The 22,893-nt window shown below is 37.9% G+C and overlaps 1 protein-coding gene across 6 annotated transcripts in view; it reads left to right on the top strand.

Moving 5' to 3' along the window:
• HOOK3 (hook microtubule tethering protein 3) overlaps positions 1–22,893 on the top strand; it is an 83,412-nt gene that overhangs the window by 42,188 nt on the left and 18,331 nt on the right. For 5 of the 6 annotated variants that reach the window (XM_021534798.4, XM_021534796.4, XM_085566496.1 and 2 more), the window contains 10 exons: positions 604–666; positions 2,151–2,234; positions 3,245–3,408; positions 5,510–5,650; positions 7,125–7,326; positions 10,610–10,720; positions 13,265–13,352; positions 14,016–14,085; positions 17,908–18,048; positions 20,229–20,316. In XM_021534798.4, coding sequence (XP_021390473.2) covers positions 604–666; positions 2,151–2,234; positions 3,245–3,408; positions 5,510–5,650; positions 7,125–7,326; positions 10,610–10,720; positions 13,265–13,352; positions 14,016–14,085; positions 17,908–18,048; positions 20,229–20,316 — 1,152 coding nt within the window. The remainder of the gene's footprint in view (positions 1–603; positions 667–2,150; positions 2,235–3,244; positions 3,409–5,509; positions 5,651–7,124; positions 7,327–10,609; positions 10,721–13,264; positions 13,353–14,015; positions 14,086–17,907; positions 18,049–20,228; positions 20,317–22,893) is intronic. The other variant, XM_021534800.4, reaches the window with a different exon arrangement.

Genomic DNA, 22,893 nt, shown 5'->3' with positions numbered 1-22,893 from the left:
AAAACCACTATCGGCTATTCCTGCACTGAAGTAGTACACAAAGAATTGTAATACTCTTTTCAGGAATGCACTGTACTGAATTACTTTTTAAGGTTGAAAATTACAGACAACTCCAGAACAGAACTTCTGTCACCTTTGTTTTGCACTAATAGTTGAGATAGATATGTCCTGGAGTTGAGCAGAATAAATAATTAAATTAATGTTAATATCTAGATAATGGAAATATGAAAAAGCCACTCAGTAGCAGAGAAAAATTAAAGCTGGGTCTCGCATGGTGTGTTGATATCTACTATCATTCCAATGCTACTGCAGTAAAATTTTTAGTGGGATGTTCTGTAGGCTTATCATAGACAAAGACTGTGCATTGTCAAAAAGAGATAATGTAAGGTTTCTTTTATAGCACTCTAAATATTGCAAATTATGAAGAGTTTCTCTTGTTCTTGTTTCTGAATATGTTATATATAAAAATGAACTTAAAAACTTTCAAATTAATTCAGATTAAAGCTCCCAAAAATAAAAATCAGTTTGGTATTTCATTGAAACTTAAGCTTTAATATAAAAGTAAATATTTGCTTTTTCTAATCCACTGTAATCTAATTGCAGTTGATGAGTAAAGAGTCTCCAGTCTCTGTTGGAAATGATGCTTACGTTGACCTTGATCGGCAGGTATCTAAGACTAGATGTTTCTTTTCATTCAACCATAGCATGTCAGTGGGCATGTTAAGAACTCAGTCTTTTTTTTTTTTATTCTTTAATTATTAAGGGTGTTCTGGAAAAGTAAAATAAGAAGTGAAAAACTAAATCTCACTATTTCAAATCCTTTAGCTTTGTAAATTGACTTTACTTCTATTGTGTATTTAAAGGATATAGAAGTTTGGTTTGAAAAACCAGTCTAGCTGTATGACATAATAGTGCAAAACTACAGATTGATACAAATCTTTAGGCATGGAGAAAGATAAAAATATGTACTATTTGACTAAATGTTTTTATCTGAGTTCCTATTTCCAATGTCAGTTAAAAAAAAAAAACAAAAAACAAACCAAAAACAAAAAGACCTGCTTCTATGGGAATCCTGGAAGTGCTGCAAAATAGAAGTTTTCAAATACAATCATTTCCAGTCTGATATATCTAAAAAAAATGTACAAACCAAATTGTTTTTTTACTAGCTTATCCTCATGCTAACACTGTCCTACTTCCTCAGATTTTTTTCGTTATAGTAAGAAGAATAGTACAGTGGTGCTCACTCTATTAATCCATTATGTTTTCTCTGCAGAAATATGTAAATTCTTGCAGATGAAATTAATTCTTTGTATGTAAACAGGCATGTAAGAAGTAAACTTGCAAATGCAAGGTGTGGTGATATTGTTTGAGAAAGCTCATTTAAACTTCATATATATATAATAGAACATATATATATATTCATATATATATAATAAAACATATGTATCTTTATCTATATACATAACATGCATGCACCTATTTTATCAGACCTATTTTATTAATTTGTAGCTTTGTTTTCTGTTATCTTAACTGCATTCATTTGCAAACCACTGAGACACATATCTTTAAACATTCAGCCTTTGAAAGGAAGTATCAGAATATTTCCCACTGCTTATAAGATTCAGTGCCCTTTTTTAAAGGGTAGGCTCATCTGTTACATACTAGTTTTATTCCTGTTGTGCACTAGAAGTAGCTTCCAGAGACTAGAAAGATTTCACCCTAATTGTCCATTCCCTGTATTCCACCTTCCAGTCCTTTCTGTATTTGAAATGTAGATTGAAAATTGAAACTACATAGTCTTTGTGTCTGTAAAGAAAAGTGGTATTGACAGGTTTTTTTGATGTAGAGATTTGGTGAGTTCTTCAGACCCAATTTCTCCTTGAGTTTTTAACTCAGTTTATAGAGTAGATGCAATAACTCTAATGTAAAAGCAAATACTACTTTTAGATATGTTTACTTTTTACAGATAGACAAACTAAACAGTATTCACATCGGCTTTATTTTTTTCTTTATATGAGCAGAATTGCTCAGTTTTTAAAAATTTAATGTATTACCTCAATGTAAAAATAAATTTACAGGCTGTAGTTCAGAATATTTTTAAATGGATCACAAGGAGTGATGAAAATATAAACATTTCTTGTTTATGGTAGCTGAAGAAAACTACAGAAGAATTAAATGAAGCACTTGCAACAAAAGAAGAAATTGCCCAGAGATGTCATGAGTTAGATATGCAGGTAAGTTTGCTACAGAGTCTGTATCAATTTTGATATGGAGAAAAGATGTGTGAACTTTTAGGTGGCTGAAAATAAGCACTAGCGTATTGAAATGTAATTTTTAGAAGGGGGGTGAAAATGTCACAGTAATTGTTTTGGTTTCACTTGTGCTAGCAGAATGAATATAATTGTTTTCTTATCTTGTTGCTGTCTTGTCAGTATTATGAAGCAAAACTTCTTTTCCTTAGGTTAGGAAGGGTTTGAGCTCTGTGGTAGAACTGTTGCCGTGGAGAACTAATAAAGTTCTGCTGCTGTAATGGTTCCAGCTAATAGTTAAATCCCAGTCAGAAGTTGCTGTAGACCATTAAATGAGTATGGATTTAGACTAAATCTTACCTGTAAGTAAATCAGTGCTCATCTGGAAGACATGAGGAGTGTGAAGGAGGAGCCCTGGACTGATATTGCAACCCTACTTTGGAATACTAATTCAGGTTTCTTGTAGTTCAGTAACTGTTGGAATTAAAAGAGCTGATCTTTGTTGTGGTTAATATATGAACTCATGTTTCAGGTCCTGGAGCACTTTGGGTTCTTTCCACTACCACCTGTTTTCACAGTGCTAGTGGGAAGTGAGCTATCTTCAGGACTGTGTTCCTGTTTCAGCCTGCTTGCAGATGGCCTTTACTGTGAAGAGCTAGTTTTATTTGTTTCTAGGGAAATTATGCAGGTTTTATTATAATGAAGTTACCTGCTGTCATAACAGACTTTTTCTTTAAATGCTTGTGTGAAATACATTAAAGAATAATTATGTTTCCTGATAGTAACTCTGCACCTAATGTTGCAATATGTTGGTTACATCACATAGCAATTGAATATCTATTAAATAATACAGTGTATTCTTGTAAAATGTGATTTGTGAAGCCTGCATGTTTCTGTTTGTGGCATCTGTTGATACTTCATTATGAACATGAAAAAATACTGCTCTCTGTACCTGGGTAGGTTAATTATTCCTCTTCGTACTTTTATTACAACAGGTTGCAGCCCTTCAAGAGGAGAAGAGCAGCCTGCTTGCTGAAAACCAGATTTTGATGGAACGTTTAAATCAATCTGATTCCATTGAAGATCCCAACAGTCCTGCAGGTCGTAGACACCTGCAGCTGCAGACACAACTAGAACAGCTCCAAGAGGAAACATTCAGGTAGAAAAACTACGCTTGGTTAGGTTGTTTGTAACTGGCAATAGAGATGACTTAGATGTTTCTAAGATGGTTCTGCTGCAAATGTGAATTAGCCTAATGGATGTTGTATAGCCACAGTAGTACAGTTTTAAAAGTGATATATACATTATCATTTTGCTCTTTACAAGATCCAGCATTTTAAAAAGTGCAGTTTCTTAATGCTGAAGTGCTTTATACGTCACTCTACTGTGAGTTGCTTTAAATTGTTTGCGTGCAGTCATGTCACCCATGTTTTGCAAAGTCAGTGAAAATGAAAAGCGGCATGCTTTCCTTTTTGCAAATTATTCTGATTGTATTTTTAAGGTCTAGTAATTTCTAGATGAAAGTTTGCTACAGGCTGTACTGCTAGTGGCATTATCAGAGGGTAAAATATGTCCTTCTGTGAATTTGAAAACAAATTCAGAGATAACGAAAGATGCAGATTATCCATCTGTGAGTTTATTTACATTTCCCCAGTGTGTGAAAATACAGTTCCTCTTTAAACATCCTTCCTGGTACTCTTGACTGTTGTGTTCAGGCTGTGTAAGCCTGTTCTGCTGAAGAACACTGCTTCACTTCACCATAACCTTTTCATTCTCTTTCCCATACTTTCCTTCTCCTTTGTGAGTGAATTTACAGTATTTCTTTCTTTACACTGCCAGTTTTTCTTTTGCTACCTTCTTCTTATTGCCTTTTCCCAATTCTATATGCTGCACTACTTTCCTTTTTTTTCTATTTTGCCATTTTTCCAATTCCTCTTGCTAAGCCTCCTTTCCTGCTTATTCTGACATATCATCTCCCATTAGTTCCATGAAAAACATTCCGTGTTTCTCCATCACAACACTTAGTGCCTGGATTTTTTCTTTTTATACATCTCCCATGTAAAGGAATAAAGTAATGGTGATGTCCCCTTTAATCTCTTCTGATTCATCTCCATGCTCTGCAGTAATTCTTACCTGAGTCTGGTGTCAATAACTGTTGAAACAGATTTTGTCCCTGTGTTCAATATCTGCACCATCTGTTACTGTAGTTGTCAGGCTCTGAAGGTCGTTCTAAACTGTTTTCTTATGTGAGACTCATTTCTGGTCTCCTTTACCTCCTTCCCTTGTATTCATATTATGTGGTTCCTAATGGCTATTTGTATGTGTTGCTTCCAGCTCTACCTGATCAAACAGGACTTATGTACAGCTTAACTGGTGCCTAGTGTGGTACACCACTTTTCTTCCTACTCTTGCCTCTTTGTCCTTTGACTGTCCTGGTCTGTCGTGATCCAAATCTTAGTTGTTTCCAGTTTGAATGACTCAAAGATTTTCTCTTGTTTCCATTCTTGTAGATTGTTCTTGGACTCCTTAACTTTTTATTTCATCATGCCCTTATCTCTTATCTTGGATTGTTTATGTTTTAATTTCAGAGCAAACTCACAGTAGGACTTTCTGTTCTAGGTTGTGTCCTCTTCCATTCATTCAGAATACACTGAAAAAGTTTGTTACTTTCTTCACTGCCAAGTTAATAGAGCTTTGGCTATGCATAGTGTATGCAAGCAGTTTAACAACTTTGGTCAGAGTTGTTTACTTGCTAACTAGATAGCCTGGTTCTCCAGATGTACGGGGCATACACAGGTTCTTTATGAGTAAATAAATAAAGCCACTTCAGTGAGAGGTCTATGGCATTTATAACATTTTACAATCAGATCATTGTTGGAAGTAGATGAGTGGGGTAGCTGAACAGAATAGAATAAAGATGTCATGTTCAAACTCTGAGTGTCTGAAGATGAAAAAATATTAAAATTTCTCCTTAAGCTTCCCTTGTGAAAAGCTACTGTTATAGAAATAAACCTCAGGTTTTGTTTTTATGAGAACATATGTTACCTTGTGAATTTTCACATAGAAAGACTGATATTAAATTGGGAGCATTGATGAAGTTAATCTGCTTTTACATTTTGAATAAGCACATTGTGTTGTTGTTTTCCTTCACTGCAGTAGGAGGCCATTTTGTGTGTTCTTAGAGGGGATGATGAGGAAAAGTAACTGTGGCTCAGGATGAGAAATTATTTTCTCATCTGGATTTCTTTTCATTCTTACAGATTAGAAGCTGCAAAAGATGACTATCGAATACGCTGTGAAGAACTAGAAAAGGAAATTGCGGAATTGAGACAACAAACAGAAGAGCTTACTACACTGGCAGAGGAGGCTCAGTCTTTGAAGGATGAGATAGATGTACTCAGGTAAATTTTGTTCCATTAACTCTTTTTTAACTACTACCTTTTAATTTGTATGATTTGTGTACTTAATCTACATTATCTTTTGTTTTAGTAATTTAATATTAAGTGCTTTTAATGGCAAGATTCTTTGGATGCTCTAGTTATGTACACAGACCTACACACAATTCTGCTTGAGTACAGTAGTTGCTTATTTTGTACCTAATCAATAACTATTGATAAACTTAGTAATTCTGTGCCAATTCATGGTTATAACAGGGCACCCACTGGTCTCTTTGAGTATGCAGTATTCACCTTCATCATACCTCAGGCATCTCAACAGAAAACTAGGCTGTTTTCTTTCCAGGATTTGTTTTGTTTGGACTTGGGTGGTACTTTTGGTTTATCATGTAATATTAGTGTGGAACAACATCTGTTGCAGCTCTTATTCCCACTGGATTTTTAGCAATGAAAGTTGTCATGATTTGATGATACTATGTATTTATGGAGTGGGACAGCCACTTTTACTATGGAGCATATTCCTTCAGTATTTGCATCTATTGCCATGGGTTATTCAGAGCAGTTACTCATTCTCTTCAGCAAGGCTTATTTAATACTGCTATTCCTGATTCACTAGCAGCCTTCTACCAAAGCTATCTGTTTTTATCCCTTCTGTCACTAATACAAGGAAGGAACCTATCAGGCTGCATAAATTTTGTAGGAAGCATGGGTTCAAAGAGCAATTCCTTGTCCCAAGAGAGAGGCCCTGCACCTCACTGAGGATTAAACTGGCGTACCTCAATGTTCCATAAACTGACACATTAATTCAGTAGGAGATTCCCTAGATTCCACAAGAAATTGGGTCTGTAAATTGGTTGATTCTAAAATGAAACTGGGAACAGTAATGGCAGAGGTCTTTGGGGGACGTGAGGTCCATTGTAATCTTGGAAGTGCGGCAGGTAGATTGATAAAACTCTGAAAAGCTGAAGCCTGGTGTTTCTTTTTTTTTTTTTTTTTTTTTTAATAAGGAATCAAGTTTCAAAACTTACGGTGCTTCTGTGTCACCAAGTACAATTTGTCTAGCAGAGAGATCTTTATGATTTTAGTCCTGGTTATTATTAAAATGAACTGAATAGCAGAAACTATTCTTCTTTACCCTTGAAAAATTTAGGACAGAAGATAATTTAGAATTGAAAGGAAATGAGTGGGAGTGAGATTGTTTTAGCTATTATTTTAAGGTTGGAAGCAGATAAGAAAGTTCTGTTAGGAAGAGAGATAGGGCCTAAAAGAACCTTCAGCATCAGCTCTTGAGTTGACAAACAGTTATGGGAAGAAAACAGACAATTAAAAGTGAAAACATCAGTAAGAGGAGGATGTGATTGCTATATTGTTCTTCCATGCATGTCTTTTGCATTAAGAAAAAACTGTGAAGAAGCATTTTAAATTCTGTTAGTTTTGTTAGTTTCCAAAGTTCAAATTTGATACAAATCTGTCCCTTCAGGCACTCTTCTGATAAAGTAGCCAAGTTAGAAAGCCAGGTAGAATCATACAAAAAGAAATTGGAAGACCTGGGTGATTTGCGGCGGCAAGTGAAGCTTTTAGAAGAGAAGAATACAATGTACATGCAAAACACTGTGAGCCTGGAGGAAGAACTAAGGAAGGCCAATGCAGCACGCAGTCAGCTGGAAACATACAAAAGACAGGTGAGGACAGGCATCATCAATGCTATAGTACTCTGTATTGTTCAGCACTTTTTCTTCATAATATGGCTAATACCTCAAAGTAAAAAAAAGCTATGAAAAAAACAACTCTTGTTTTAAAAACTCTCCCATGCTTTATAGGTGCTTGCTACCTTGTCCTCCTTTCCTTTCCTCCTGCAACTCCTGTCATGACTACAAGTTTGTCAAAAAGCAGTATTTCTTGCATTTAAAAACTCAGCAGATGTAAAGTGTTTGGTTTTTTTTTTTCCTAAAATGATTCCAAATTTATATTCAGTAGCGAGGCTAGAACAGAGGCTATCCTTTCAGAAAAAGTATCCACTTTTCACTTATAATTTTCCAGCAGTAAGGAACACACCACAGCTGAGGTAAGTTGTTCCTGTGGTCAAATAACTTCTTTTTTTAAGGTTTTAGTTTCTCTGATCCATCTGGATTTTTCCACTCAAGAAGACAGAAGGACACATGTCATCCTTGTTGTTTATATGCACCTAGTGGAATAAAAAAATGTGTCAGCAGCACACTGTGTGGTGTGTTAGGCACCTATTTATCCTCCTGCTTATCCAAGTGCCGTGTGATGCTGCTTCTGTAAAGGTGGAAGATGTGCTTAATCTTCTTTCTGCTTTTGTACTTCAGGGACACAATATCGTTCTGGTATTCTTGTTACAGGGCTAGACAGAGCATGGTTTATTAAAGCTGTAGTGCCTGCTCTGTATTTCTGCCTGATCAAATGATCAAGCACAGGGGTCCCTGTATGTCAGTTTACTGTAGAATAAAGTATAGAAATAGGCACTAACAATACTGAAAGCTCAGGAGCAATGTGTCTCCTAAGACTTGATAGATTTTTTTCCCTGCACTTGGTGATCTCAGTGTTTAAAACAAATTGTTTCAGCCTATGTGAACTAATTTTAAATACAAATGATTTTAAAGCCCAAATGATTTTACCAGAAAAAAAGAACTTGTGCAAGAAAAATTGTCCAAGGGGGCAAAGATAAATGCAAATATAGAAAGAAATGGCCTTCCACACATGAATAGTATGAAGTTTACTGGCAATCTAATATTTCACTCGGTTAAACAGCTGAACATGTGATATTGTTGTGTAACCTCAACATCTGAATTTGATTCTTCTTATTTCACCAACCAAAAGGATTTTGGAAGGGCCAGTTCCATCAGTGCTGTTAAAGTACTTATTTTCTTCAGTTTTATTCTATGCGTAGGATTTCCTGTATGAGGAGCTGTTGTTTGGTACAAAACTGTTTACTGACTGAGACTGGAAAATTAGCCTCAGGTGTCCTGTGGCAGATCTGGTTTTCTTCACTTAACTGTGGTGTCTCAAAATGAACACTCTGTGTTTGTCTTCAGTGTCTTTAAGACCAGGCTCCTTTTGAGACCTACCTTTGAGACTCCTAAGCCACAAAATTATTTTTCTGGGAATATTAAATTGTGCTATTAGAAGGAAGCTGATATAAGGCTTGTGATGTTACGTCACTGCTGAGTACTAGTGTGCTCCTGTAATGGAATATGTCTTGTCTGGTGTTTGAAGGATCTAACCTGACTCATGAGGACACCATTAGAGAGTTATTTCTTTGGCTTAGAATCATTATGCTATGCAGATGAAAGTGGTTCATTCAAATTCCTATAGTAATCTCCAAGGAAATTTCATCTTCACCTCACAGTCTCTGTGAGGTTGAGTGGTGGTGTTTTGTTTTCACTCTTCTGAGAGCAAGCACAAGCCTTTTCTAAGAAACTTTATTTTGGCATAAATATTAAAATACAGAGACTGCAGGAGTTTTTTTTTGTGATTTAATTCAGCCCCTTTGTGCATGTGCATTCTGATGCATAGTTAACAGTATGTCTTGCTTTTCTTTGTTGCAAGATTCCTGCTTTATTCATTCCACATGCAGATAATGCTTAGTAAATGTGATGGCAGTTCATTTTTTTTTTTTAATCTTCTGCATTACCATGAAACTATATGTTTTTCTGTACATTCACAGGTCCTAATTCAAGGCAAATTTATTTCTTGCTGTGTTTTTCTACATACCATTACCTATGCATGATTGGTTACAAACATAAATGTATAAACATAAATTTATTTCCATTTGAGGTGAAAATACTAATATTTTGCAAGTAATGGCACTGTCACTGATGAAGGCCTGCAGTTATTCTGATACCCTCAGTGATAAATGTCACATCTGAAAAATTAAATATTTTCATATTTCTTTAATCTCAGAATAGGCAGGTCTGTTTTTGCAGCTTTTAATTTAGGAACAACAGCAGCAAAGTCCATCTCTAAGACTTAGGACCATGCATATTTTAGGTCTTGTAGTTATTTTGCTATAGTTGTACATGTTGAAAATAAAAGGTCATTAGAACCACCGGGGAGTCTTGATATAGATATGGCTACTGCTTTAGTCACTTCCTTTGTAATCTAAAAGCCATGAAAAAGCCTTCTTATAAACTGTTTTAGAAGAAGCTGTAGGTCTTTAGCTGAGTCTTCATTCAGCTTTTGTATTTGCAGGCCAGTCTTTATTTAGCTTATTTGCTCTCATGCTGTCTGCATTATGAGGTTTACTAGTGTTCTGGGAATTAATCTTTGCTAGTAAAGGCTGAAAGTGTTGAAAAGGGAAGACTTCACCAATTTACCTTCTGTTGCGCACACTTTCACATGTCTGGTCACTTAATTTTAAGAGTTCTTTACTGATCTGTAGTTGAAAGCATACATATGGTAGCGTTTCTCACTGAAATAAAGAAAACTTTTTGGAGCCTGTGACTGAATATTTGTGTTAGTGCATTAAAAATTACTAGGACATCTCAGGGAATGTTACCTGGCTGCATAAACTAGTAGCTGAATTCTGAGTGAGGCTTATGAAGTAAAGTTAAAAAAATATAAGATAATTTGTTTTCTTCAGAGTCTTTTCTTTTTACTAGGCTTTTCAGAACACAGAAAGATTTTTCTGCTGTTCCTAATCTTATTGATCCCTAGAACTATATGGGTTTTTTTTCTGTAAACCTTCTTGAGCTTAAATTATTGTTTTAGATGTACTAAAAATACTTCACATTTTTTCTATCTTTTGCTTGCACTAAGACCATTTGAATGCTTTTTATTTTGCTGAAACACAGAACAACTGATGAAAGAAGTTTTTAGTATGTCCTATAAGTAACCATTTCACTTGTTTTACGACATGACTTGTGGTGCACTGTAATTGGCTACTTTGTCTTGTGTATTTTGTTTTAACATTTGCAGACACGTTATTGATTCTTGTTCTCACAGGCAGTTGAACTACAAAACAGGTTATCTGAAGAATCCAAGAAAGCTGATAAATTAGATTATGAATGCAAACGACTGAAAGAAAAAGTAGACAGCCTCCAAAAAGAAAAAGATGTAAGTGCCAAGGTGTTATTTTTTTGTTAGTAACAATAGAAACTTTGTATCCTTTATAACACAGAGATGTGGTAATTATAGTTAGCCATCTTTTTGAATTAGGAAGTCTTTTTCTTCCAAAATTTTCTAATGTTTGTGTACAAGATAGTTTTTAAACCTAAGAATTGTACAGCATGGAATAAAGTGACTGTACAAAATTATATGCAACCCATTTTTAAGAGGAATACCCTTGATATTTGGCATCTGAAGTTGTTTCCTGACCGCTTGCAATGAGAAAGTTAATAAATACCCAGGGTGATTACTATGTATTCCGAAAAGCTATTTACAACAGGGTTTCTGCAGTATCATCCTAGAACTAAATTCCTGTTGCTTTTTTTCCCTAAGGCATTCTTTCAGGTACCATCAACATGCTTCTCTTTCTGGAGTTATCAATAGTGTAGCAAGGGGCTTAGTAGCTGTGTAGAGGGAAATGTCCTTTGTGGCAATCTCACCTTTTATGACAGCTCCTTGTTGACCTATCTTGTACTGCCAGTGTGGAACATTCAGGGTAGATAGCAATTTATCCCCTTGCTCTTGTGTCATTTGCTGCTAGTGATTCTGTGATTAACTGCTCTGTACTCTCTTGCTGAGACTTACCCTTCAGACTTCACTTATGCACTGTCATTTCTCAACAGTTAATTTCAGCTTGTTTCTTAGGAATGTATATACAGGTGGTTCAGAGTACCTAAAATGAATGTCAGCAATTGCAGCTAGCAGTTTCTTAGGTGTGTTTTAATTATAAGTCCATTGATCCAGAAACTCTGTAGGCTTTTTATGCAGTAGTCATACTTCATGTCCAGTTATTTCCAAGATTTCCAAGCCCAGATCTTAAATATTTGAACGGAAACTTTTCAGTTACTTTATATTCATAGGCCATGATTTCCATTTTTTATTAAATTTTCAAGCTCCAATGGACACTTGACTTTCACATCACTTCCATCTGCCCTTCAAATCAGGCTGGAATGCTCATAATAACTGTGTTGGTATTGTGCTTTGGCTTTCTTTCCTGCTTTTTGGTTTTTAAATTGGGTTTTTTTTTTCCCAATTCTTTTATGTTGAACAATGGTAAAGATGTTTCTATGGCTTATCCATGGCTCAGTGGACCATTTCATCTTGCACAAAGGATCTGAATTGCAGGCCATTGTCATATAGTTTTCTGATTTACTGCCTGGCAAATAGCTTTTTTCTTTTTTGAGCTGGATGTTGTTCTTAAGTACATTCTTTTGAATGGATATGCACCTGTGAGAAGTAAATTACAGCCAGAATTCCCTCATCATGTGAGTTTCATGATTCACTGTATGACTTTTTCTGTTCTCTGTTGTCAATATGTATCAGTAAAGTAGCCCACCACGAGTTATAACTAGGTAGTGGTATCTGGTCAACCATATTTTGGAAATAGTTACTGAAACTTATTATATTCTTTTCCTTATGTTCTGGCGAACCATGGTAGTGTTTGATATCTTCATCAAAGTAGCCTGGAATTTTACCTCTGTGGTGTGTTAAAAGTACTACAATAATTATTGAACTGCTTGTAGCAGTGAAGCCCTAGAGCTTTTTGTAGTCATTAAAATATTCTGGCATTTGGCAATCAAGAGTTAGTAAAATGAAATGCTATCAGCCAACACAACTCCGTACCTATACAGAGGAAAGGTCTATCTTGGACCATTGAGTAATACTGAACATGGCTGATTTTGGAGCAAACTACAACATGAATCATTACATAGTAGCCAGTTTCTTTCCTTTTTTTGATTCTTGGCAACCTTCTGGAAAAAAATTTGGTGCTACCTGTAGATTCTCATTTTTTCGCCAGAAGCGTAGTTGTGCCAAATTTAAAGAGTATTTGCCTGATGCTACTGAATAGCACATCTCTCTGAATCCCGGGTGATCCAGTCCTGTTCTTCAGTTCTCTTTGGCCGAGTCTTATGCAACAAGTTTTCTTTCATAGCCAAGATGCTGGTGAATGACATGGACAGCTGACACACAGGAGGAATGTGACATGGAAATGTTGCTTACACTTTCAGTGGTAAAAGACAAAAAACATGGAGTAAAAACATTTTGTTATGTTGACTCTGTACTTACCTGCTCTTTATTTCACTCCTGGCTGAATCTTTGATTTGTGGTGATGAAGAAATATATGGTCACTCAGCTGTCTTCCATTTCCCTTGGAATCAACCCTAATGAAAGGAAAACAGCTGAGTGGTCCCGTGGATACTGTTGACTACCTGGTACCAGAACTTTGTGTCACTAATAACTTGATTTTGTAAGCTTATACCCATTCTATTTTTAGTCCAATAAGATCAGCAGTCCTTCTCCTGAAAAACCCCCAAACTACTGTTCCTGTGGAATATATAATACTTATATTTATTCTGTTATGGAATAGACTGAGATACCTTAAGTTGAATGTAGTTTCTAGAATTACATTAAATAATTTTTTTAATTTTGAAGGCTGTTAGAGATAGATTTGGACTGCCAAGACTGATATTAATTCTCTTTCCAATTCTTCAGAGATTAAGAACAGAAAGGGATTCTTTGAAAGAAACTATTGAAGAACTTAGATGTGTACAAGCTCAGGAGGGTCAACTCACCACTACAGGTAAAGGACAAATAAGGAGATTAAATGCCTCTTTTCTAAAGTGTGCACAAGTTTTCTGTAGAGTATTGAATGTGCTTTTGTTTAGCACAGAATAAATTTAAGCTCTTCTAAAATCAGCAGTGAAAAACTTCAACTATTCATAGCTTCATAAGCAGGCAAAAGCTTTGAATGTTGAGTCAATCAGAAATTTTAACTCTCCTCTCCAGTGGGATATTTTTATAATGTATATCTAATTTCTATGTAGTTACATTGTTTTCTTTAGAGACATATTTTCTCATGTTTCCTGTGTTATAGTTCATTTGTATGTGTAATCGTGTGTACTTTTGTAGTTCTTAGATAAGATTAACAAGTAGGAAATAAACTGCAACATTATTTCTTCAGAATGGGTGAAATCAGACATAATGGTTCACCAGATTAAATGGTGCTTATCTGTCTGTCTTGCTGTAGCCTGGTTTTGTGTCATTTTACATTTTACATTGCAACATTATTTCTTCAGAATGGGTGAAATCAGATGTAATGGTTCACCAAATTAAATGGTGCTTGTCTGTTCATCTTGCCTGATTTTGTATCATTTTACATTGTTGAGCAGTAGTGTGAAACTTCTAGAACAATGTCTATTTCTTGGCATGTGAAAAAGTCAGTGGTGTGCTTTTCCTTACTCAGGATTGATGCCTCTGGGAAGACAAGAACCTTCAGACAGTTTAGCAGCAGAAATCATTACTCCTGAAATAAAGTAAGCTAATGCATGCTTTGTTTTTCTAACCTCTACAATTGTCAGTGCCAAGTTGGATATTAATTAGCCGTGCCCTGGCAGCCAGGAGGCCCAACTGTGTCCTTGCGGGCATCAGGCATAGCATCACCAGCCAGGCAAGAGAGGGGATTGTCCTGCTCTGCTCTGCACTGGGACAGAGTCTTGTGTGCAGTTCTGGATGCCACAATATGAGAAAGACATAAAACTCTTCGCATCCTAAGGAGGGCCACAAGCATGGTGAAGGGCCTTGAGTGAATCTATATGATGAGTAGCTGAGGTCACTTGATCTGTTCAGCCTGGAGAGGAGGAGACTGAGCAGAGATCTTAACTTTCCTCATGAGACAAAGAGGAAGGACAAACATTCATCTCTTCTCTGTTGTGACCACTGACGGGGCCCATGGAAATGGTCTGAATTTTTGTCAGGGAAGGATTAGGTTGGATATTAGAAAAAGGTACTTCTTGTTGCCCTGTTCTGATTGCCTGTAGCTTGGTGATGGTACCAAGAGAGTTGAGTATTTATGAGTAAGAATTAAGGGGAAGGCCACAAGGCAGATATTCTGGTGGGCACGTTATAGACTTGTCTAGGATACGATACTATACTACAAGGAGCTGGGAGAGTTCTTGAGATTGCTGGCCCTTTTTCTTATGGAGGACTTCAGATTCCCAGATGGCTGCTGCAAATGCAGCGCAGCAGAAAGGGATCAGTCTAGAAGGTTCTTGAACTGTGTGGAAGATAACTTTCTAACACAGCTGCTGAGCAAGCCAACTAGGGAAGATGTGGACTCGCTGTTCGTGAACAGGAAAGGACTGGTGGATGATGTGATCAGAGGACATCTTGGGCACAGAATGAGAGAGTTTTTGATTCACAGAGAATTAAGGAGAGAGGTTGGCAGAACTTCTGCTTTGGACTTCTGTAGGGCAGACTTTAACCCATTTAGGGGTCTGGTTGACAGAGTTGCTTGGAAGTCAGTCCCTAAAGGGCAAACGAGGAAGGGAGGTTAAGAAGGAGCTGTTAAGATGCAGGAGCAGGCTGTTTCTATGAGCCAAATGGTGAGCCATCAGGAAGACTGGCTTGGCTGCACAGAAAGCTTTGTCCAGAACTGAGGGAAAAAAGATTGTATCGTGTTTGGAAGAAGGGGCAAAGCCACTCTGGAGGACTACAGAGATGTGCTGTTATGCAGGGAGAAAATTAAATGGGCCAAAACCCTACTAGATCTCATTCTGGCTACTGCCAATAGAAGACAATAAAAATTTTTCTATAAATACATTCACAATTAAATGAGGGTTAAGGAGAATCTCAGTCCCTTACTGATTGCAAGGAGAACCATACCAGTAAAGGACAAGGAGAAGGTTGATCTGCTTAAAGCCTTTGTTGCCACAATCTTTGGTAGTAAGACTGCTGACCTGGAAGACAGATGCAAGAAGCTGAATAAAGCTGCCACAATACAGGAGGGAACAGCTCCGCTGTGCCTGCTACAGCTATGCTACCTGCTGTGCCACTTAGACACCCACAAGGTCCATAGGGGTGGGTGGAATCCACTGAAGGATACTGAGGGAGTGGCTGCAGACAGGTGTAGTAAAATACACTGAAACAGCTTTTGATTGTGAAATAGAGCATCTAATTTATTACTGTAGTAAGTACGGGTAAGAAAGAACCAAGAGTCAAGCCAAGTGGGCATAGAGTGACTCTGCCAGAGTGCTTCACTTTTAGAGTCTGGGGCAACCCCTCAGCTCCTGCCCCACCATTCTATTTCTCAGCTGCGGGAAGACAGTAACAATTTTGGGCACAGATAGATATGAATGCAGTAACATTTTGAGTTGCTCAGGACAGTATTGATCTGCTGGAGGATTGAAAGGCTCTGCAGAGGAATCTGAACAGGTTGTATCAGTGGACGGAGGACAATTGTATGAAGTTCAGCATGGTCAAGGTTTTGCCCTTGGATCACAATGACCAGTACAGTTCTGCAGGATTGGAGAAGAGTGGCTGAAAAGACGCACAGTGGGAAGTAATTGTGGAGTCATAGAACAGCTTGGGTTGGAAGGGACCTTAAAGATCATCTTGTTCTACCTACTGTGCGATGGGCAAGGACACCTTCCAGTAGACCAGGTTGCTCAATCTCCATCCAGCCTAGCCTGGAGCACTGCCAGGTATGGGGCACTCAGAACTCCCTTTGCCATTGCCTCCAAACCCTCAAAGTAAAGAATCTCTGTTTCATATCTAATCTAAACCACCCTTTTTCAGTTTAACACTACTCTCCTTTGTCTTGTCTCTCCACCTTCTTGTAAGAAATCCCTCTCCAGCTTTGTTGTTGGCTCCTTTCAGGCACTGTAAGGCTGCTCTAAGGTATCCCTGGAGTCTGATCTACAACCTCAACCCCAGCTTTCTAAGCTTGCTTTAATAGAGGTGTTCCATTCCTGTGATCCCCTTAGCAGCTTCCTCTGAACTCACTTGAATTAGTTGACATACTTCCTATGCTGGGACCCCAGTGCTGATGCAGGGTTCCAGGTGGGCTCTCACCAGAGCAGAGCAGAGGGGCAGAATCCCCTCCCTCCCCTGCTGCCCACGCTGCTCTGGATGCAGCCCAGGACACGTTTGGCTTTTGGGCTGGGAGTGCCCATGGCTGGGTCATGTCCAGCCTCTCACCCACCAGCACCCCAAATCCTCCTCACAGGTCTGCTCTCCATCTGCTCACCCTCAGCGCAGATACCAGGGGTTGCCGTAGGCCAAGTGCAGGACCTACACTTGGCCTTGTTGAACCTCATGAGGTTTTCATGGCCCAAATCCTTCAGTTTGTCCAGGTCCCTGTGGGTGGCACCTGTTGTTCTGGTGTGGATTTGGTAGTGTTGGTTGACAGCAGCTGAACATGAACCATTGAGTGCCCAGCTGGTCAAGAAGACCAATGGCATCCTGGCCTGTATCAGCAATAGAGTGGCCAGCAGGACCAAAGCAGGGATTGTTCTCCTGTTACTGGCACTGGTAAAGCCACCCCTCAAATCCTGTGTCCAGTTTTGCACCCTCTCACTGCAAGAAGGACATTGAGGGGCTGGAGCATGTCTGGAGAAGGACAATAGAGCTAGAGAAGAGTCTACAGTTAAGTCCTATGAGGAGCAGGAAGTTGTTAAATATTAGGAGGTTCAGGGGTTGACCTTATCATTCTTTACAACTACCTGAAAGGAGGTTATAATGAGGTGGAGGTTGGTATTTTTCCTGAAGCTGTGCTGGGGAGGTTTAGATTGGATATTAGGAATCATTTATTCACCAGGAGGGGTTATCAAGCATTGAACTCAGGGAAGTGATTGAGTTGTCATCCCTGGTGGTATTTAAAAGATGTGTAGTCATGGTGCTTAAGGGACATGGTTCTGTGGTGGACTTGGCAGTGCTGGGTTTATGTTGGATCTTGATGATCTTAAGAGTCTTTTGAACCCAAGTGATTCTGTGATTCTGTGTAAAAAGACCAAGAGTCGAAATTACTTGCTCAGTTTTATGCAGTAGTTCAGTGGCTGCTGAGATTACAGTCTTTCTTCACTTGGTATTAAGTTTCGCATTCTCTATTCTCCCTATGTATTTGTTGAGCTGTACTCTGAGATCTGATGGGGAAACTGAGGTAATTCCTTATGTTCTGTATTCTGCAATTGCAACTTAAATTGGATTTATATTTGGGGGTTTGAAGACATGATTATTGTTGCAACATTTGCCTTAAAAATATTATATTTATGTTGTTGTTTTACTTCCTGTGGTCAACTGTTTTATTTGTTATTGATACTGGTATTCTTTTTTTTACAAACTGTGTTCTGTGTGTTTAGGGAGAAACTCATCCGCCTTCAGCATGAGAACAAGATGTTAAAATTGAACCAAGAAGGTTCTGACAATGAGAAGATTGCCTTGTTGCAGAGCCTTCTTGATGATGCAAACTTACGGAAGAATGAACTGGAGACAGAAAACAGGTAAGAAATTTTGTTCTGTGCTGCAGTTGACCTTCCTACAGGCATCCCCCAGAGAAGAAAGACATGGATTTAATGGAATCAGCACTGTGAAAGTCCTATTATCACAAGAATGTGATTATAGGACTGCAGAGTCTTTTGTACGAGTGAAGTCTGAGGGATAGGGACTATATAGCCAGGAAAAGAGAAGCCTTAGGCTTGATCTTTTCAATGTATCTTATTGAAGTGTATGATGGGAGGGTCTAAATAAAGTGGAGATAGACTCTTGTCAGTAATACTCAGTAATGCAGCAAGAAGGTGTGGCCAGAGCTTAAAACACATTATATTTCATCTGAATGTGAGAATGTACAGTTTTTTTCACTGTGAGGGTTGCTGAACACTGGAGTATGTTGCCCAGGGAGGTTGTCTCCATCCTTGTATATATTTAAAACTCAACAGGACATGTTCCTTGGCAGATTTCTCTAGCTGGCCTTACTGGATTGAGCCAGTCAGCATGCAGACATATGTGAGGCCAGACAGAGTGCATCAGAGCATGCCACAGTATTGGCTGTTAGTGATGTGAGGCTGCTTTGTATCTAAGCTTTGAATCTGTTCTTTATCTAATCTTCCCCTTCAACTGGGGAAGGTGCCTGAAGCCTGAGAAAAGGTAAATACTGTGCTCACCTTCAAGAAGGTCAAGCAAAATGGCCTGAAGAACTATTGAGATTGGTGAGCCACATCTTGCTTTCTGGAAATTTCAGAAAACAAGTACATCTGGAATCTATTTCCAGCTACATGAGGGACAGGAAAGTAACTGGCAAATGTCAAGATGGATTTATTCCAAGCAAATCATGCCTAACTAATCCAGTTGTCTTAACAATGATAAGACAGCACATGTGAAGAAGGGTGAAACAGAGGACAATGCTTAGCTTTAGCAAAGCCTTTGATAAAGTGCCCCATGGTATCCTTATGTTCAAAATGGCTAGATATAAACTAAATAAATGGACAGTAAAGAGAGCAAAAAAAATTGATTGGACAGTAATCAGACACCTGAGCCTAAAACAGTATTAGTGAAATGAAACCCAGCTGGTAATGAGATCTTCATCATCAGTACCAGTACCAACACTGTTCATTACTTATTATTAACAATTTCACTGATGAAAGGGGCTACACTCTTAACAAGTTTGAGAATGATAGGACTTTGGGATGTCCTGAAAGGGAAAACTGTTACTCAGAGGATCTCAACAGTCCAGAGAAATGAACTGATGAGACCCCTGTCTCTGGCTGTGGAGCAGCTCTGCTGCAAAAACTCTGGGGTCCTAGTGGGTGGCAAAGGATATGGGGACCTTGCAGTTGGCTGTGATCTGGACAGTCCTCACTGAGGTGTAGAAAATGATTGTTCATTGCTCATCAGTACTTACTGTATTACCTCTGGACAGAGCATGTAATTTTTGATTCCACAGTATCAGAGAGATGTGGACATGTAGAAGTGCAGCAGAATACTGCTAAGGTGAGAGACACTGTAATGTGTTGATGGAAGGGATAAAACTGAGAACTGTGTTTGTCCAGGCCAAAGGACAGAGTACTGTGAACTGCATCTGCCTGATGGGAAGGTAGAAAGAAGACAGATTTGGGCTGTTGTCAAGAGATTATTAGTGGAAGACAAAATATGGGGTATGGGTCCGAGCTCTAGAAGAGAAACCCAAAGAGACTGTTAGATTCTGTCCTTATAAGTGCTCAAACCTGGTGCTGCATATGGTTCCCTGCAATCTGCTGTACGTGCACCTGCTTTAAGGAGGATGTTGGCTCTAGGCAGCCTGTGGACATCCCTTCCAACAGATTTATACGGTTCTGTAACAGTGTAGAAGCATAAACTAGTGGCTCTCACACAGTAAAACTGACTATTAAAAGGTCTTCTTGCATGTACTTCTATAACTGATTTAACTGATACAACTGATTTCTGCATGCATTTATGTTGTCCTTGAGGAATATGATAATGTTATGAATGAACATCTGGATGTTATAATCTCTGGAACTGCTGTGAGCTTTTAACTACTGCTGTAATTTTTTGTGAATAATTTACAATATTGCATTTTTTTTTGTGTAGATGATCTGAAAACACTGGATACTAAAAATCTGAGACTTCCTCTTGCAGTTCTTGTTTGTTTTTTTTTTCTGAAAAACAAATCATGTCTCTTTCCTAGATTGGTAAATCAGAGACTTCTGGAAGTACAGTCCCAGGTTGAAGAACTACAAAAATCTTTGCAGGATCAAGGTTCAAAAGCTGAAGATGTAAGTAGAAATGTACATCAACCTTACATTCAAGTAGTTACCATTTTTGAAACTTTCACCTTTTTGTAAACAAAAGAAAAGTAAAAGATTATACAAACTGAGATTTTGAATAGTTTTGTGTATTTACTTGTATGGTCTTGGCAATAAATTTTGCTTCTCTAGGGTGTAAGACAATTGTCTAGAATAGAAAACCATCCTATGTAGACAAGGTATCACACATTTTATTTGAATAGTTGTGTCTGTTGCAATAGAAAACTCATCATTAAAATAGAATAGAGAGCTTTGCAGGAAACTGAGGAAATGTTGATTCTCCATGAATAAAGCATCTGAAGTTGTTTTGGTTTAGTTTTCTTAATGAAAGTTAAGGCCTTTCCAGCCATTGGAAGGTCTTTAATTCTTCATGTAAATGTATCTCAGAATAAAAAAAGCCAGGCAGACCAAAACTAAAAAAGAAGTCAAATAATTAGGCCCTCAACACAATGTAGCATTTTCTGTTTCTGTATACAGGGTTAACTTTATTTTAAATGTAAGAATACACATCTAGCTGAGTTAGTGTGGAAAACAACTTTCAGGCTTCCACTCAAAAATTGTTTATTTTCTCCTGTATTTCAAAAAAGAAGCTCTAGAACTTTCTTGAAAACAGAGATTTGTTGGACTGTACGTGCATAGTTTATGCTCACAATCTCAGTGTATCATGTTGCTAACTGGCAACAAACTATAATGTGCTGCTTTCTATTTTTTGTGGGTTTGTTTTAACTAATTTATATACAATAGTGAAAGTTTTTTTATTAGATTGTTGTGTTCATTTAAGAGTTTGTTAAATTGAGTTTACCCTTTAAATTTTCAGAATAAATGGTATGCATGTTAAACACTGGGTTGATTTCCATCAAGATTATTTTCCTGAGTAACTTAGAATGTGTTTTAGAATGCACGTTAAAATAGGTCTATTCTGAGATATTCTTTGTTGTCTTGATTATTGGCCAAAATCTTTTCAGGGTGAAAAAGAATATGAAAGAATTCTTTTCAGATACTGAGTATTGTAAATTATCTCTGTCAAATTGTATTCAGCTTTATTTGCTGCAGTTTTAATTGTGTCCCTTTGAATGGTCTGGTTGGGTGAGTGATTTAGTGTGTGACTGTGTTGGTCTGACCATAGCGTGGTAATTTATAGGTACTGATCCCATGGCCTATTTTGCTGAGTTTGATCTGTAGGATTTAATTTACTCTTAAGGAAGCAAAAGAGTGAGTGTAGATTCATTGAAATGTTGAAGATGCAAGAATCTCTGACACTGTGGTCTCCTCATGCAATCTCCCTTGTAAAGCAGAGTAAATCCCAGAAGTTAAACCCAGCTGCTCAACTAGGTGGAAGTTGGGCTGAGACTACTTGAGTTATCTGTAGGATAGGCATACAAAAAGAGTGATTCTTCAGAAGCATAAGAAAAAGCAATAGGAGAGACACAGTATACAGTTCACCAGTACATAATTTTCAGCTAATTTCCTCTGGTTTTTGCTATTTTTCCACACAAATGCACTGAGATTCATATTTTTACATGCTTACACGGTAAATGTATTCAATCCAGAAAATTCATTTTAATTCAGTCCTGAAATGTATGGTGAGAGCACAGGTTTGTTGGAGGATTTTGTTTGTTTGTTTTGGTTTGTTTTTTTTAAGTTTTGTTTTGTTTTAAAGCTGAAGTTATTTTTAGACATGCCCAAAAAGGTGTAGAGGTAGTGTTGTAATGCAAGCAAGTGCCCTTGTAGTGTTACATGCTCTGTGCCAAAGTCCACAAGGGCAAACAGTTTTGATTTTGTACTGAAGTGCAGTGGAAGGCAGCTGTGTGCTGCTAGGCTGTGATGGGCACTGACACATTCTGTTGGGATGCATGATTAGTCCATTCTGAGTGTTACTTACCTTGCTAGCCAGGCAAAGGCCTCCTTACTCCATTCTTTCAGACTACAGAATCAACTCAGATGTGTCTGGTGTGCTCAGAATAGGTTTGATTTATTGTCCTCCAGAATGCAGTAGTCATGTGGGACTACTCAGAAGTTACCTGAACAGTTTTGACTACATAATTTGCATGTCTTACTACTGTCTTTTATCATCTTTGTTCTCCTGTTCTCTGCCCTAATCCCTTCCTATATAAACACCCTGCCTTTAGTTACTTCTGCCCCGCTTGTTAAATCCATCCCACGCCTAATGTTTTCCATAATGTAACACAGGCAGTCTCGCTTTACATGCTGATTAGCACCTCCCTAAAAGGTCCCCAGAATTCTGTTACCTCTTCAGTTAGCCATGAAGTTCAGCCATTTTTTCATTTGGTAGGACCCTGGAACAAATTACCCAGGGAAGTTGTGGGTGCCCCCTCCATGGAATATTAAAGGCAAGGTTGGACAGGGCACTGAGCAGCCTGATCTAGTTGAAGGTGTCCTTGCTTATTGAAGGGGGTTGGACCATGTCCATTCCAACCCAAGCCATTCTGTCATTACTCTCAACATTCTTGAAAATCTGACCATCCATCATGGTGCTGTTTTGTGATTTTCATCACCTCACAGTGTTATAGATGTCATCCAGCAGTC

The sequence above is a fragment of the Lonchura striata genome, chromosome Z (genome assembly GCF_050655825.1).
Source record: "Lonchura striata isolate lonStrDom1 chromosome Z, ASM5065582v1, whole genome shotgun sequence".
NCBI lineage: Eukaryota > Metazoa > Chordata > Aves > Passeriformes > Estrildidae > Lonchura > Lonchura striata.
This window is presented reverse-complemented; position numbering and strand designations above follow the sequence as displayed.